The sequence below is a fragment of the Polypterus senegalus genome, chromosome 9 (genome assembly GCF_016835505.1).
Source record: "Polypterus senegalus isolate Bchr_013 chromosome 9, ASM1683550v1, whole genome shotgun sequence".
Lineage (NCBI taxonomy): Eukaryota > Metazoa > Chordata > Cladistia > Polypteriformes > Polypteridae > Polypterus > Polypterus senegalus.
The window spans coordinates 4,402,119-4,420,291 of NC_053162.1; the positions used below are offsets into that span (position 1 = coordinate 4,402,119).

An 18,173-nucleotide genomic window follows, 5' to 3' on the forward strand; every position below is an offset into this window, starting at 1 on the left:
AATTATGACATGGCATGACATAATATAATGCCATGATTGACTGGCACTGTTGTCAGTAATTATTTTCTGCCTTATGCCCAGTGCTGCAGAGATAGGCTCCATTCATCTATGACCACAAATTGGACTAAATAGACTTGAGTTTGTGATGCTGTAATATAATATAGGATGGCACAGCACAGATGCATCATGGTCCCCGTGCCTTGGATTCAAATCCTTGCCTGTATGAGTTTATATGTTCTCTTGGTGTCAGGCTCAGGTTTCCGACCACATGCCAAAGATGTGTAGCTTAATGGTGCCCTCTAAATTGGCTGCTCTGTGTGTGTGTTTGTGAGTCCTATGAAAGGGTTGGATTCAGTCATATTATCTGGCCTCCATTATGTTGAACTTGAGAAGCCAATTATAAAATGGAGTGACTGGAGAATTTGTGTTACCTACACACAAGATGAGTCTAACATCATTTAATAATAGAAATTCCAAGTGTTAATGGACATACTAACTCATAGAACCATTTATTATGGGCGGCACGGTGGCACAGTGGTAGTGCTGCTGCCTCGCAGTAAGGTGGGTTTGCTTCCTTAGGTCCTCCCTCCCTGCGTGGAGTTTGCATGTTCTCCCCGTGTCTGCGTGGGTTTCCTCCCACAGTCCAAAGACGTGCAGGTCAGGTGCATTGGCGATCCTAGTGTGTGCTTGGTGTGCGTGTGCCCTGCGGTGGGCTGGCGCCCTGCCCGGGGTTTGTTTCCTGCCTTGCGCCCTGTGCTGGCTGGGATTGGCTCCAGCAGACCCCCCCGAGACCCTGTAATTAGGATATAGCGGGTTGGACACTGACTGACTGACATTTATTATGCATGTATATTACAATAAAATAGCTGTATAACGGGTGTGTACTTTGTCTGCAAAGTGCAATAAACTATTCAGGATTTCTTTGGGTTTTCCCCTGAGATCTCAGCAAACGCTTCCATTAAATGATATCATGATGAAGATCAATTTGTTTGTTAAGAGTCTTCAGCCTGCACGCCCAAATTGGTTTTATTAATAATTCCTTCCTAAACATTGAAGACCCCAGCTGTATGCAAGCGCTTGCTTTATTATAAAGCTGTCATCTTGTGGCCCCCTAAACACGGTGTAAATGGGGATTTTCGTTAACGGTGACAACGATAACCGACTTGTCAGCCGCACTCGGACTGCATGTTAATGTGTGCTCATCGACAAACTCATCATTCATGGTTTGGAGGAACACCTTGGGCGTTTTCAGGCATATTATAAATATGAAGGAAGGCTCCTTGGTAGGCGGGGGGGTGCCCACTGGTACACGATTAGCAATGAACAAAGCAGGGCCATTGATCTATTGAGTGTAACATGGGCTGTGCAGCTTTGAATGACTGAAGCTAGACATTTGTTCCTGTTACTCGTCCATGACATGATTGCTTATTACAATGTTCAAATGATAAATGATACTTCATGCCTTCCTTATAAATGATCGGCAAATGAGGTTTAATTGAGAGCCTTAATCGGTGGGGTTTGCTTGTTGTGTTCATATTCCTGTATTACAGTGGGTTCATATATTCATGTATTCATTTCTGAACCCAAGTTTAAGGTCATGGGGTGGTGCAGAACCGAACCCATCCAATTACTAACAATAAAAAGGGTGCCATACAGGAGCAATAAACCCAACGTGTCCATCTTAGAGTTGGGGGTGAAAACCCCACACAGACATTGGCAGATAATTCAAACTCTATACACTGCACGTCGTCAAGCATGCGCATCGAAGGGTCACCTTCCAGGATCATCGGAGGTAAGCACTACCACCCTGGGACACCAGGGGGCGCGATGGTCGAGAAGGCACCCATTAATGGCAACTGACTCCACCCCTTCTGGTAGCCACTCCCTGGTGGGAGGAGTCTCATTTGAGAGATGAGCCACCCATCCAACAGAACTCTGGGCCTGAAGCTTCAGAGCTTTCTAACTTCAGTCAGAATATGGTACACCATATTAATCACCGAGGGGAATATTGTCTTTCCGTATGACCTTAGGGGGTCAGAACGCAGGGTCAGCCATTGTCCAATGCAATACAATAGCATTTATTTTTGTAGAGCCCAAAATCACACAAGAAGTGCCAGCAAGGGGCTTTAACTGGTCCTGCCTCTTGCCAGCCCCCCCAGCCTTGACTCTCTAAGAAGACAAGAAAACCCCTTGAAGAGAAAAAAAAAAATGGAAGAAACCTCGGGAAAGGCAGTTCAACGAGAGACCCCTTTCCATGCAGTGGGTGTCAAAAAGAATAAGGGGGTCAAAACACTACAATATAATACACAGAAGACTTGTGTTCCTCAATACAGTAAAAAATCAAAACAGTACAAGTATAGAGCAGAAGTTAACAGGAGATGGATTTGGATTTGTTTAAGAGTCCTGGAGGTGTCGGCCAACAAGCTGCCTCCCCCTATTGGCCATTCCACAGCTGAGACAGCCAATCCGATGTAAGGATTCCTCCATCAGGGATGACTTTACCTTGTGTGGGCAGAACAACTTGGCAGGTGGGCCTTGTCCAGTGCCCTTTAAGCAAATTTTCAGTTTAAGGGCCTTTGCTCAATGGCCCAACGGAGTAGCATCCCTTCTGGTAGTAATGGGATTTAAACCTGCGACCTTTCCAGATACCCGCAAAGATCCTTAGCCTCAGAGCTATCATGCCTTTGGAGAACTAGAAAGGTAAATGGTCAAACTTACCTGAGCTCCGGGATTTCCCTGCTGACCCGGTGGGCCTGGCTCCCCTTGAGGACCCTGGAAAATAAATTGTAACAGTTTGATTAGTTCTAACTGAGCCATGTTTTATTTGATCTAGAAGAAAGCACAGCCTCATTTTCAAAGGTTCAAAATTGAAATAAGCCAGAAGAGGAACAGCAACCTATGTCGGCTGGGATTGGCTCCAGCAGACCCCCGTGACCCTGTAGTTAGGACATAGCGGGTTGGATAATGGATGGTCCAAAAGCATTATCATTTTTTCACAGTTTTTTTTGCCGTCATCCATCCATCCAGCTTACTGCCCCCATCATAATGAAAAAGGGAATTGACAGCCCCTTAAGGTGGAAAAAATAGTTAATTGTCCCCTACTGCCACACTGTGTACCCAACAAAAGAAGATTGTGTAATGTTGTTCAACAACCCCGTTCGTACTTTTTAAAGAAAGAGGAAGGTTGTTCAAAATGTTTCTCCTTCTAAACTCTGTGAAATTCCATCCATCCATTATCCAACCTGCTATCTCCTAACACAGGGTCATGGGGGTCTGCAGGAGCCAATCCCAGCCAACACAAGACGCAAAGCAGGAAACAAACCCCGGGCAGGGCGCCAGCCCACCACAGATGATAATAATGATACTAATAATAATAATGATGATGATGATGATAATAATTATTATTACTCTTCATGTCATGTGTCTGCAGAGATTGAGTGTGTGTGTTGCTCGTCTTGCACCAGGGGACTTGATACCCGGCGAGGAGAAGTTGCTAGTTAGACCCACTAATGGAATTCCTCTTGGCACCCTCGCCTCTTTATCGTCACGGTCGTTAAGCGGTTGATTAGGTTTGCTCCGGTGCCATCTAATTACTCCTTTATGAAGTTAGTGTGAAGCAGACATGTGGGTGTGTGGATGAGTGCACATTGTGAAGAACCGGCGCCCCCTCCTGGACTGTTTCCTACCAGGTACTCAATACTTCTAGGATTCCTTCCAGCTCAACCACCACCCGACACTAAACTGGATTATTTGGGTTTCAGATTGTTGTTTTAAGTAACCGTTGTGTGAAAAGCGCCACCTCCAGCTCACTCATATGACCGACGATGAAACTTGAGTTTTGAAAACTGCCGATTGTTAAACTAATTCTCTGCTCGATTTTGCACTGTGATGATGAATTTGTCCCTTTCAGGGTTATATTGTTCAGTGTTCCAAAAATCAGCATTTGAATCGCCAGCTAAATGGACGTGTAGAGGAAGAAACGACAAAACAGCCGGAGTCGCGTTAACACAGCATCGTCACTGATCTCAGATTAACTGCAAGGGAGAGAACGCCGGGTAAGCAGCTTCCCGTGAACTTCACACGGGATCAGGACTGTGTAACATGAGGCCCATTTCAACGTTAGTTGAGATGACATGGAGGCTCAGCGGTTAGCACTGGTGCCTCACAGATCATCGTCTTGGATTTTGAATATTTTACTGGTTTCTGTGTGGGTTTTCCTCTGGACAGTCGATATTCCTTCCAAATCCCAGTAACATGGGATGGGTTTAACTGGGAAGAGGAGTGGCCTTTGCAATGGACTATCTCCTTGGTCAGTGTTGCTTCCAAACTGTTGTGGGGTACAAAATCTGTACATTTTGGTTTATATTTCCATTATATTTTGTTCAAGACAAGACAACAGATGAACTACATTCAGGACAAATCAAAGCGTGTCTTCTTCCCAGTTATACCTCACTTTTTAAACAGCTGTTCCAACATAGAAAGGAAGACATGCTGGTGGCTCAATTACTTTATAACCTGAGAAAAGGTGGACATCTAATTAGTTTACAGCCTGGGAAAGGTGCCCTTTGGCAAATTCCAGGTGGGCTGCCATGTGCCTTTTACTAAGGAGTGGCTTCCGTCTGGCCACTCTACCATACAGGCCTGATTGGTGGATTGCTGCAGAGATGGTTGTCCTTCTGGAAGGTTCTTTCTCCACAGAGGACCTCTGGAGCTCTGACAGAGTGACCTTTGGGTTCTTGGTCACCTCCCTGACTAAGACCCTTCTTCCCTGATTGCTCAGTTTAGATGGCCGGCCAGTTCTAGGAAGAGTCCTGGTGGTTTTGAACTTCTTCCACTTACGGATGATGGAGGCCACTGTGCTCATTGGGACCTTCAAAGCAGCAGAAATTTTTCTGTAACCTTCCCCAGATTTGTGCCTCGAGACAATCCTGTCTCGGAGGTCTACAGACAATTCCTTGGACTTCATGCTTGGTTTGTGCTCTGACATGAACTGTCAACTGTGGGACCTTCTATAGACAGGTGTGTGCCTTTCAAATCATGTCACATCAACTGAATTGACCACAGGTGGACTCCAATGAAGCTGCAGAAACATCTCAAGGATGATCAGGGGAAACAGGATGCACCTGAGCTCAATTTGGAGCTTCATGGCAAGGGCTGTGAATACTTATGGACATGGGATGTCTCAGTTATTTTATTTTTAATAAATTTGCAAAAATCTCAAGTAAACTTTTTTCACGTTGTCATTATGGGGTGTTGTGTGTAGAATTTAATCCATTTTGGAATAAGGCTGTAACATAATGTGGACAAAGTGATGCGCTGTGAATACTTTGATTTCCCCTGAAATGAAGGGATTGTGTTCAGAAAATACTTTAGTTGCCTCACAATTTTATTCAATCGTTTTGTTCAACCCACTGAATTAAAGCTGAAAGTCTGCACTTCAAAGTCATCTGAGTTGTTTCATTTCAAATTCATTGTGGTGATGTGCAGAACCAAAATGAGAAAAAAGTTGTCTCTGTCCAAATATTTATGGACCTAACTGTATACATATACAAGGGATGTTCAAAAAGTTTCCGCACTTTTTCTAAACTCTACTTATTTAGAATTTCAAAAACAAGATCCATCACTTTTCTACAAAGTCACCTTTGTTTGCGAATACAATTTTCCCCGTGTGCTATCAAGTCTTTAATGCCCGATTACAACTCCTCCCGCCTTCACTGTTTCCAACGAAATTATAAAAGTGCAGGAACTTTTAGAACGACCCCTGTATATATATATATATATTGTGGTGGTACCCAGCCGGGATGCCCAGGAGGACCGGAAGAGGGCTTACGCCTCCTCCAGACCACGAGGGGCCGACCGCCCTGGTTGTATTGGGGGCCACCGCCAGGGGGCGCCCCGGTGCCTGAAGAACCCTGGACCACACCAGGAAGTGCTGGGGGGGAAGAAGACTGGGGACACCCAGAGGGCTTCCGGGTGCGCAGCCGGCACTTCCGCCACACAGGGGCGTGTCTGCGGAGGAGTGCCGGGAAGCAGCTGGAGCCCATCCAGGTTGGTATAAAAGGGGCCGCCTCCCTTCATTTGGAGCAGGAGTCGGGTAGAAGAGGGCGGAGCTCAGAGAGAGTGGAGGGCCAGAAGGAAGGCACAAAGGACTGTGAGAGGCCTGGACTTTGGGGGATCGGTGCTGGAGGCACTGGGTTGTGCACTGACTGGACTAAATTGTAAATACTATAAATAAAATGAGTGTGTTGGGTGCTAAACCGTTGTCCATCTGTGTCTGGGTCACATTCCACTATATATACATATATATATATATATATAAACACTGTGAACGGGCCCAGGACACAGACAGACGGACATCTTTTCTTCCACCACACACGTGTTTATTTACAACTATTTATGGTCTTAAGTGCACACAAACCCAGTGCCTCCAGCACCGATTCCCCAAAGTCCGGACCTCTCACAGTCCTTTGTGCCTTTCTTCGGGCCGCCTCCAGTCCTCTCTCCAGCTCCGTCCTCTTCCACCCGACTTCCGCTCTTTAGTGGTGGAGGCTGGCCCGTTTTATACCCCACCTGGAAGTGTTCCAGGTGCTTGACCACCTGGTCCCAATTGCACCTCCGGGTGGGGCTGATGACTCGTCCAGCCGGGTCCTTGAGTCTTGGCAGCGCCCCCTAGCGGCCACCCCATCTCCCAACCAGGCTGTGGAGGACTCCATGTCCCATGGAGCCACGCGGGAGAGTGGGAAATGAGCATTGGCTAGGAAAGCTGCCACCTCACGTCCCAGGGGAGGTATTGAGCTGCTGGTATATAAGCAGCAGGGGCGTCCCGGCTGGGCATGGGACCCGGCTGTCCATCACAACACACACACCAGGCTGGGACACCCAAAGAGGAGAAAAATGGGTGAAAACAGCTACTGAGGGCCACTGCCTCTCCCAGGACGCCAGATGGCGACGTCCCTGCAGCATATCGCTACCCTAGATTCCTGCAGGGCATCATGGGATTTTGAGTTCAGCTTCACAGCAATGCTGGACACCATGGGTGCCACCAGTAGACGCTGGAGCAGGGAGACCTGGGAGTCTTTACTTTCCATATAGCCCGGAAGTGCAGGCAAGTCATGTGAACGGAAGAGGAGAAGCACTTCTGGGTCATGGACTATATAAAGAACTGCTGGAGACACAGCAAGCGAGCTGGAGTTGGGAGGTAGAGGACAGAGCTTGCTGGGAGGTGTGGAAGAATAATTAAGAATCTTCTTGGTGATTTTACCCTGTGTGCAGTGTGCCAGTCAGTTGGGTTGAAAGGGGCAACAGTGACCCCTAGCGTCTTACATTATATATATATATATATATATATATATATATATATATATATATATATACAGTATATATATATGTTGTGATAGACGGGAAGCAGAAGTCCCAGAACTAAAAGAGTGGAGAAGGGCAGCATTTCCAGGACACTGCCTCCCCAAGGATGCTAGGTGGCAGCTCCCCAAGACAGTAAATGTACCCCGGATTCTCTCAGGGCATCATGGGACATGGAGACCATTTTCTTAGCCCTGTTGGGTGCCATGGGTGCCACCAGGGGGAGCTCATAAAGGACCTGGGGACTCCTCCTTTTCTTATAACCCGGAAGTATTTCGGAGTCACGAGGCTGGAAGCCCACAGTACTTCTGGGCTACTTGAAGATGGATGACGTGGCGTTTGACCCGGAAGAAGAGAAGGAACGCTTCCGGGTCAAGGACTATTTAAAGGACTGATGCAGACCCAGCAAGCGGAGCCGGAGTTGGGAGGTTGGGTGACGAAGCTGCTGGGAGTGGAGGATTGTTGAATAGAGGATATTGATGATTGATTTATTGTTAATTGTGGCGTGTGTGTGGTGCTTTGTGCACTATATTTAAGAAAATATTAAATATTATATTTGGTGCTTTTTATAAGTGTGTCTTGGACGTCTGTCTGGTGGGTTTCACAGGGCAACAGCGCCTCTAGTGTCCACAATGTATATACAGTAGCATGCAAATGTTTGGGCCCCTTTGCTTAAAATGTCCGATACTGTGAGTAGTTAGGTGATCAGAAGAAGAACTGATCGCCAAAAGGCATAAAGTTAAAGATGACACATTTCTTTAATATTTTAAGCAAGGTTATATTTTGATCTCCATCATTCACTGATCCAAAACACCAAAACAATGAAAAGGGCCTGAAGCAACAGTTTGAGCACCGGACACGGTCAGTACTTAGTAAGACCCCCTTTGTCAAGCATCGCTTTTTGTAGCCAGCTAAGAGCCTTTCACTTCTTACTTGGGGTATTTTTTTGTCCATTCATCCTTACAAATGGCTTCTAATTCTGCGAGATTCTCGGGCCGTCTTGCATGCCCCGCTCTCTCTCTTCAGATCTCTCCACAGATTTCCAACGATGTTTAAGTCGGGGGCCGCAGCAAAACCGTCATCTTACGCCTCTTGAGATATTCCATTGTGGATTTTGAAGTGTTGTTTCAGATCATTCTCATTTTGCAGGACCCATCCTCTTTTTAACTTCCGACTTTTTTAATGATGGTATGATGTTTGCTTCCAGGATCTGCTGGTATTTCTCAGACCGTTCTACTGTGTGGCGACACCTGAACAAATAGGACCTTTATGGCAGAGTCAGCAGAAGAAAACCTTTCCTGCAGCCTAGCCACAAGATTCTGCGCCTGAAGTTTGCAAACGAACATCTAAACGAGCCTGATGCATTCTGGAAGCAAGTCCTTTGGACTAATGACGTCAAAATAGAACTTTTTGGCCACAATGTGCAATGGTACAGTATGTTTGGAGAAAAAAGGGTGCGGAATTCTCGGAGAAGAGCACGTCTCCAAATATTAAGCATGGAAGTGCATTGATCAGGCTTTAGGTTTGTAGCTTTGGTAGAAGGAAGAATGGATTTAAATGAACTGCAGCAAATTCTGGAAGCAAACATCACACCACATGTAAAAAGAGGATGTTTCAAACAAAACGACACACAGTGGCTCAGTGTGGCAGGAATAAGGAATCCTGGGATTGCCCACGTTCTCCTTCTCCTGTCTCCAGGAGTTCCAGTATTTTTCATTGAAAACACAAGGATGGACTGGCACACCATTCAGAACTGAACAAGTACAGCTCGGATAGGTTCCGTTACCTGTGCCACCATGAACTGGACTAAGCAGGACTGGAAATGTCACGTAAGTCAGTGGTGACACCAGACCAGTAGTTTTTTCGATGTGTTTAATGATGAGGTCTCCGTACCAGGGAGAACATGCAAATCTGGGCCAAGAATTCCAACCTAGGCATCTGGAGTTGAAAGGCAGCAGTGCCAAACACTGTGCCACCCAAAAGCCTAAAGTGCTCCATTTTGCTAGCCAGCCATCGCTCCAGTGGCAGACTTTAGCTGACGTTCCTTCAGATTTTTTTTTTCCAACTCCAACACTTACACTTTATGCTCACATCTTGCCATTTGCTCATTAACAGCAGTCCGCAGATGTTTCATTTTATCTGACGTGTTTGGCAGATTAGCTACTTGAAAGTGATGTTAACACTGATTTAAATTTAGGTGAGACGTTATGATTCGGATGCCATTTTCATACAGATGACTGTGAGTGCAGATCAAAAGGATGTGGTAAGATACTGGCATAAATATCAGGGTTGTAGCCACATAGTTGCCTCCATCAGCGATTAATGGCTTTCCTAAATCAGCTCTCAGGCAGATATTTTCAGATATTTATTCATTAGACAGGGCGGCACGGTGGCACAGTGGTAGCGCAGCTGCAAAGACATGCAGTGTTAGGTGCATTGGCCATCCTAAAGTGTCACTAGTGTGTGTTTGGTGTGTGCGTGTGTGCCCTGCGGTGGGCTGGCACCCTGTCCTTGGTGTTTTCCTGCCTTGTGCCCTGTTCTACCTGGCATCGGCTTGAGTGCCAGCCCAACCCATGATCCCCCACCACAAGTGGTCTGGATTGAGCGGGTTAAAAAATGACATGGCATGACACAATATAATGCCATGATTGACTGGCACTGTTGTCAGTAATTGTTTTCTGCCTTATGCCCAGTGCTGCAGAGATAGGCTCCATTCATCTATGACCACAAATTGGACTAAATAGACTTGAGTTTGTGATGCTGTAATATAATATAGGATGGCACAGCACAGATGCATCATGGTCCCCGTGCCTTGGATTCAAATCCTTGCCTGTATGAGTTTATATGTTCTCTTGGTGTCAGCCTCGGGTTTCCGACCACATGCCAAAGATGTGTAGCTTAATGGTGCCCTCTAAATTGGCTGCTCTGTGTGTGTGTTTGTGAGTCCTATGAAAGGGTTGGATTCAGTCATATTTTCTGGCCTCCATTATGTTGAACTTGAGAAGCCAATTATAAAATGGAGTGACTGGAGAATTTGTGTTACCTACACACAAGATGAGTCTAACATCATTTAATAATTAAAATTCCAAGTGTTAATGGACATACTAAGTCAGTAGATTAATAAATTGTAAAAATAAAGAAACATTTATTATGGGTGGCATGGTGGCGCAGTGGTAGCGCTGCTGCCTCGCAGTTAGGAGACCTGGGTTCGCTTCCCGGGTCCTCCCTGCGTGGAGTTTGCATGTTCTCCCCGTGTCTGCGTGGGTTTCCTCCGGCCCGGTTTCCTCCCACAATCCAAAGACATGCAGGTTAGGTGGATTGGTAATTCTAAATTGGCCCTAGTGTGTGCTTGGTGTGTGGGTGTGTTTGTGTGTGTCCTGCGGTGGGTTGGCACCTTGCCCAGGATTGGTTCCTGCCTTGTGCCCTGTGTTGGCTGGGATTGGCTCCAGCAGACCCCCGTGACCCTGTGTTCGGATTCAGCGGGTTAGAAAATGGATGGATGGATTTATTATGGGTGGCACGGTGGCGCAGTGGTAGTGCTGCTGTCTCGCAGTAAGGTGGGTTTGCTTCCCGGGTCCTCCCTCCCTGTGTGGAGTTTGCATGTTCTCCCCGTGTCTGCGTGGGTTTCCTCCCACAATCCAAATACGTGCAGGTCAGGTGTATTGGCGATCCTAAAACGTCGCATATGGGTGTGTGTGTGTGTGCCCTGTGGTGGGCTGGCGCCCTGCCCGGGGTTTGTTTCCTGCCTTGCACCCTGTGCTGGCTGGGATTGGCTCCAGCAGACCCCCCGAGACCCTGTAATTAGGATATAGCGGGTTGGACACTGACTGACTGACATTTATTATGCATGTATATTACAGTAAAATAGCTGTATAACGGGTGTGTCTGCAAACTGCAATAAACTATTCAGGATTTCTTTGGATTTTCCTATGAGATCTCAGTAAAAATATAGAAACATTTATTATGGGCAGCATGCTGGCACAGTGGTGGCGCTGCTGCCTCGCAGTAAGGAGACCAGAGTTCGCTTCCCGGGTCCTCCCTGCATTGTTTGCATGTTCTCCCCGTGTCTGCGTGGGTTTCCACCCACAGTCCAAAGACGAGCAGGTCAGGTGCATTGGCGGTCCTAAGTTGTCCCTTGTGTGTGCTGTGTGTGTGCCCTGCGGTGGGCCAGGGTTTGTTTCATGCCTTGCGCCCTGTGCTGGCTGGGATTGGCTCCAGCAGACCCCCATGACCCTTTGTTAGGATATAGCTGGATGGATGGATGGATGAATGGATGGATGGATGGATTCATTCGACAATTTCGGGAAGTCAATACGTCTCGGCAGCATCAGGTGAAAGTCATGAGCAAACCCCTGGATGCCATGCCAGCCCATTACAGTTCACTCTTTGGCCAGCTTAGAGGAAGCACCTGGTGAAAATCTGCATTGGCATAATTGGAAGGTGCAAAACCAACAGAAGAAAAGAACCAAAGTCCTAGGAGAAAAGAGGCGTAACGCTAACCACCATGGCACCACTGATAGATGGGAATTTTAGCTCAATTAAACAAGGTCAACAATAATGGAGGACCCTAACTTTTAGGAGAACTCTCTGTTCAGTATAGCAGGGCAAGACCTGGAGAACACCTAATGGATGAGACTGGCTTGTGTTTGTTCTTCTCGCACTGCCAACTCTCCATCCAATTCTTTTATATATTTTAACCATCTGCAGGTCTACATCTGAAAGTCCTGAGCAGCACCAAGGGGTGGCGCTGTGATGCAATCATAACCTTGACATCCATACCAGTGTCACTTTGTCATTATTGATATGACCAGACTGTCTACATAAAATACAGAAACATCGATATCTTTTTATGTATTATTTTTAAAGCTCACTCACCACATTGCCTTTGGGACCTGGCTGACCATCAGAACCAGTTACACCCTGGAGGAAAAAAAACACAAACATTGAAGATGAAGTAGGTAATCATAAAGCAAACACTTCTATCAATACAAAAATTAACTAATAAAGTCATGTCCTTGGGTGGGCTCATTGGCCAGTTGGGTGCTTCTCTTGAATTGGACCTGCTGTGGAGCCCCCTTTGGTTTTCCCTGTATATTCACTCCATCCATTTCAATTTCTCTGCCTAGATGGAGAGGTTTCTAGAATGGCAAGCACACCAATAGGTGGGGACAGTAACACTATGGTGGGTAGCTGATCCTGCAGAAGCAAACTGTATGGAACACACACACATATATTATATATTACAGTTTATATATATATGTTGTGGCAGACAGCTGGAAGGACCAGGAGAGGGACTATACCTCCCCTGGACCACAAGAGGGCAGCCACCCTGGTTTGTATGGAGGAACCACACGAACTGAGCATGGAATGTCAACCCTATTAGGGCCCATTGCTACCACAGGGGGGTTAGAGGATTGTGGAGCAATCGGCACCCGGAAGTGCTGTCAGAAGGAATTCCAGGGATACCCGGATACTGTATATATCTAGTGGCGGAAGGCCGGAACCCAGCCCACCGGAACACCCCTTTGACACTAGGACCGGAGGAGCAGTCATGGGATGCACACTACGTCCCCCAGAACACATGGTGGCAGCCCTCCTGGGATACATTGGTGCCACAGGCCTGGGACTTCAGGACTCAGACCTGTTAGGCTCCGTGGCCACCACCAGGAGGAGCTGCACGGCTTAACAAGCCTCTTTGGGCTGGAATGCAGCCAGACCCGGAAGTGCAGCCTATTTAGGTTCAATTACCACCCGGAGCACTTCTGGAAGGGCTATAAAGGGAACCTGCAGCCACTATTCAGGGCACCAGAGGACAAAGCTGCCTGGGATAAGTGGAGGAAGAAGAGTGTGGTTTGGGTGCTTATCGTTTGGTGTTTTTTTTGGACTGTGTTGTGTCTGTGGGTACAGGGAAGGCGTAACAATCAGACGAAGAAAAATATCATCTTTTTGTTTGTTTTCACCTGTGCCTCTGGTGTCAGTCTGTGTTTGGGTCGGCAGCAACCAAGCAGTTTTGCCACTATATATATATATATATATATATATATATATATATATATATATATATATAAATTTATATATATATTGTGGCAGACAGCTGGGGCTCTTGCCCAGCTGGGGTGCTTGGAGAATGAGAAGACCGGAAGAGAGGTAATGCCTTCTCCGGGACACAAGAGGGCGTTTGGATGATTCCGGAGCAATGGACTGCAGCACATCCGCCACACCAGGAAGTGTTGCAGAAAGATCTATAAGGAGCACCTGGGGCACATCCGGGGGACAATATACAGATTAGATGACAAAAAAAAAAGGAAAGAGATACTGTAGATAGATAGATAGATAGATAGATAGATAGATAGATAGATGTGAAAGGCACTAGACAGATAGATAGATAGATAGATAGATAGATAGATAGATAGATAGATAGATAGATAGATAGATAGATAGATAGATAGATGTGAAAGGCACTAGACAGATAGATAGATAGATAGATAGATAGATAGATAGATAGATAGATAGATAGATAGATAGATAGATAGATAGATAGATATGAAAGGCACTATATGACAGACAGGTGGACAGACTAGAATCAAAAGTAGGCATTCAGAAAGTTGTCTGTCAGAAGAATAAAGAAAAGGTGTAAGGGAGTACAAGTGAAAGCATATTTTGATAAACAGGCAATTCTAGAATGCAGAAACTTACAGGTGAGCCAGTAGGTCCGGGGGGTCCTTTAGGCCCTAACAGTCCACGGGGTCCCTGTAAAGACACAGCAGTTATTAAAGGGTACAATGACACAACAGGTAAAAAGCAGCCGAGGTGGGAGAACTTGAGCAAGAGTGTAAATTTGAAGAACCACACAGTATAAACTGTACAAAAGAAAGTGTCAAAACAAGTCATCAAAGTAATACAAATACAAAAGGAGATTTATTTAACATTATTAAAAAAAGCAAATGCAATTTTAAGATATTAGCTCTTTGGCCAAAGGTTCACTGCCATATCTATCGTGTGTGTTAAAAGTAATGTTAAGATTCATCTGCCATTTATTTTATAGTGCCTTTCATATATACTATATTTACCTATTTGTTACAACTTCAATATGTATTTAAAAATTATACACAACACATTTCTATCCATCTATTACATAGCTCCTTGAATGTATATCTGTCTGTTATACAGAGGCTGTCTATAGATCCATTATTCTCTTTTATATATTGCCTTTCTTATCTATTTACTAATATATTATGTTATAACTTAAATATGTATTTAAAAATCATACAGCAGATTTCAAACCCATCTATCTATCTATCTATCTATCTAAGTAGTAATTATATTTTTTTCTGTTTATCCATATTTCTATCTGCTGTATAGTATCTGTCCTATCTGTGTCTTTGTTTTCTTTCTTTATGTCTGTTATATAGTGCCTTTCCTATCTATTTATCATATAGTGCCTTTTACTCTATCTATCTATCTATCTATCTATCTATCTATCTATCTATCTATCTATCTATCTATCTGTTATATAGTGCCTTTAATATCTATCTATCTATCTATCTATTATATAGTGCCTTTCATATCTACCTATCTATCTATCTACCAGGCCCCTCATGGACCCCGTGATCATCAGAGGTGACTGTGCAGAGGGTGAAGACCTATAAATACCTGGGAGTGCAGCTGGATGATAAACTAAACCAATACTGATGATCTGTGTAAGAGAGGACAGTGCCAACTATACTTCATTAGAAGGCTGGCGTCCTTCAACATCTGCAATAAGATGCTGCAGATGTTCTATCAGACGGTTTTGGCGTGTCTATCTATCTATCCATCTATCTATCTATTATATAGTGCCTTTCACTCTATCTATCTATCTATCCATCTATCTATCTATTATATAGTGCCTTTCACTCTATCTATCTATCTATCTATCTATCTCCATAGTAAATTATTTTCTTTGATATAGTGTCTTTCATATCTCTAATACCATATTGCAAAGGGTACTCTTGGCAGTCTTTCTCACCCATATGAATGCCAAGAAAGCAAAAGATATGTATATAAAATAGTCCCTTCATTACAAAATCTCATCAAAGGCTCTATTAAGCCTGCTTAAACACACCTTGAGCATGGGAAAGGCGCTATATAAAAATGTATTATTATTAAACAACGGTTGAAGCTTTATCCGTTAGACGGAGTGGCACATGCCCTTGCCCACCCAGGGTTATACCCAAATGTATTCCCTATTCTCAATTCGTATCCTCTGGCTCTGTGGTCCTTTCATGTTCAGTGCCACTCCAGGGTTAGGCTAAGCCATCAGTGGTTAAAGGGGTGCCATCCTAGAACTCCCTCTAGTGGCTCTTGTTGTTCCTGCCCCCCTAATGCTTCAGTTGCCCTTAAGTGGCTTGATCACCAAGGTTGTTCTCCAGGTGACTGCATGCATTCAGCTCAGTTTGGTGTCATCCTTTTACTGTACAGTCCAGTATTTGTTGCCAGCCCATCTAGTACAGAAACAGGCAGCAATATGGCCACACAGCAGACAGACTGGGCACAAAGCCAGACCAGTGCAGTAAACAGTCAATCACAGTAGACCAGTTTGAAGTGGCCAGTCAACTCAAAGGTATGCATCTAGACTTTGGAATGAAGGCCATGGGACAAACACACAGGGGGCTGAAGCCCTGGAAGGTGGTAACCCATTTTTCCGCTACTTCATTCTGCATATCCTTCTGAACTGGGCACCCAGAATTTTAATGTCCACCATTAAAAACTTAAATGGCTTTAGACTGAGCACACATCGGTATTGTAAAGTCACAGTTCTAGCTACGGAGACCTCTTTATGAAAATAAATAGAATTCAACAAAATGTTTTTTTAGGAACAGCCTGCATTGAAAAGATGAGAGAAGGACCATCTCCGAAAGCAGTCGACAAGATAACAGAATGCCTCTTAAGACAAGGCGAGCCAAGATGTCAGGAGAAGAAAAAAAAAAAATGAAGCGAAAAACATCCATTTCTGCACACTGCAGGAATCCACACGCTGCAACTGCCGTCGGCAGCTTAAGAACATGCGAAATTCTCCAACTGGATGAATGTCAGACTCGGCGGGTGCACAACAGACCCCTCTGCAGGCACACGCTGCTGATATCCCTCCTTGGCACCTCACTTTGGTTTGGCTTTTGCAGAGTGAGAAACGGGAGAACACGTCAAGAGCTCCTAATGCAGCAAGGGCGCCATCTGATGGCGAAAGGGGAAATTACAACAACAAAAAAAAAATCACATTCAAAACTGCTTCCAGTGTTCTCTCTCCGGAAGGAAGGGCAGGGCTTGTTTTTAGGAATACTGTTTAAAACCGTCATAAAACAACGTATGGATTTGGCTTTTCTTCTCTGCTTTTTTGTGTTGTTCCAATGCACATAAAGGAAATAAACATGTGGATACCAAAACATTTGGAATTGCAACAATTTTCTGGGAGAAATGGTGCATTTTCTGGGAAAATTCCAGGGGTGCCGATAATTTCGGCCATGACTGTAATATTAAAATAATTTGGATATTTCGTACTTTGCCCAAAACGCCAGGAATTCTGTATATTGCCTAAGCATTCTATACTATGCCCGTGTCTCATACATTGCCGGTAGCATAGACTGGGCTATACAAAAATAAATGTGTAACCTTTTCTCCTGCCTGTTCTGGTGCTTATTTAGTTGCCTAGGCCCATAGATATAAAAGACGGTGTAAGGTTTGCTTCTGTGGTTTGTGGCGTTTCGCTCTCTCCCGCTGCCTCAGCTGTTTGCCCCTTTTTCAATTTCAATCTCCGCCTCGTCCTCATCTGAGGTCTGCCCCTCTACAATTCCCTGCAAAGGACATTCAAGATCTGATGGCATCAGACGTATCCCTGTGCACTGCTTTACTCTGTTGTCCATCATTTGCCTCCCTGTCATGCTCCTCGCAGTCTTGTATCTGAAACAGTGGAAGGATACATAACTGAGACTTGAGGGGCGAGAGCGGCAGGCCAGAGTGTCGTCGGCCCAACTCTGACTCCTTCCACTGGTGCTGTCAAAGCTCAGAAAGGAAATCCCCAGTGACGTGATCAATTTGTGTCTTCTTCTTCTTCCATAGCCATTCCCATTTTTATTATGGGGGCGCTACTTGTTTTGACCAGACTGGTTTAGGCATGACTTTTATAGCCGGATATGCCAAAACTTTGGTGTGGTTCAAGGCTCAAAGAACAAGAACTGAACACCAGCAATGATTCATGTTAGGCCCGGGATACATAAGAGGCTCCGCACTAAAAGGACAGGTCTGGGATGTTGTCCTGGGGACGCACTTTAGTGCTATCTAGACCAGGGGTCGCCAAGTCCGCTCCTGGAGGACCACCGTGGCTGCCGGTTTTCATTCTCACCCTTTTCTTAATCAGTGCCCTGTTTGTGCTGCTGATTCACTTCTTCTGAGTTCATTTTAACTGACTTGCTCTTGAGAACTCGGACCCCTTAATTGTTTCTTTTTCCTTAATTAGCAGCAAAACAATAAGGAGATACAAAAGGATCCAAAACAACTGGTGCCCATCATACACTCACTGTCTACAAATAAAGCAAGAATGTTGATCTGCTCAGGTCCACAAACATTTTAACAGTGTCCTCTTGGAAAGAAAAAAATCCTCAATTTCGGACATGTCTGCTATTGCACAATGAGAGCTGCAGCAAGCCATGGAATTAAAGACTGAGTTTAATTAACGACAAGACTTGTCACCTCATTAAGCAGCTGGTCGGAGTGAAATAGGTTGGAGTTTGAGGCCCTGACTTAGTTGGTCTTCTGATGGCTCCCTCACTTCACATTTC

At 45.1% G+C, this 18,173-nt stretch overlaps 1 protein-coding gene across 2 annotated transcripts in view; it reads right to left on the bottom strand.

Moving 5' to 3' along the window:
* Positions 1–18,173, bottom strand: part of LOC120535077 (collagen alpha-1(XI) chain-like) — a 456,300-nt gene that overhangs the window by 154,737 nt on the left and 283,390 nt on the right. For both annotated transcript variants that reach the window (XM_039762625.1, XM_039762624.1), the window contains exons 21-23: positions 14,056–14,109; positions 12,235–12,279; positions 2,719–2,772 (exon numbers count right to left, since the gene is read on the bottom strand). In XM_039762625.1, coding sequence (XP_039618559.1) covers positions 2,719–2,772; positions 12,235–12,279; positions 14,056–14,109 — 153 coding nt within the window. The remainder of the gene's footprint in view (positions 1–2,718; positions 2,773–12,234; positions 12,280–14,055; positions 14,110–18,173) is intronic.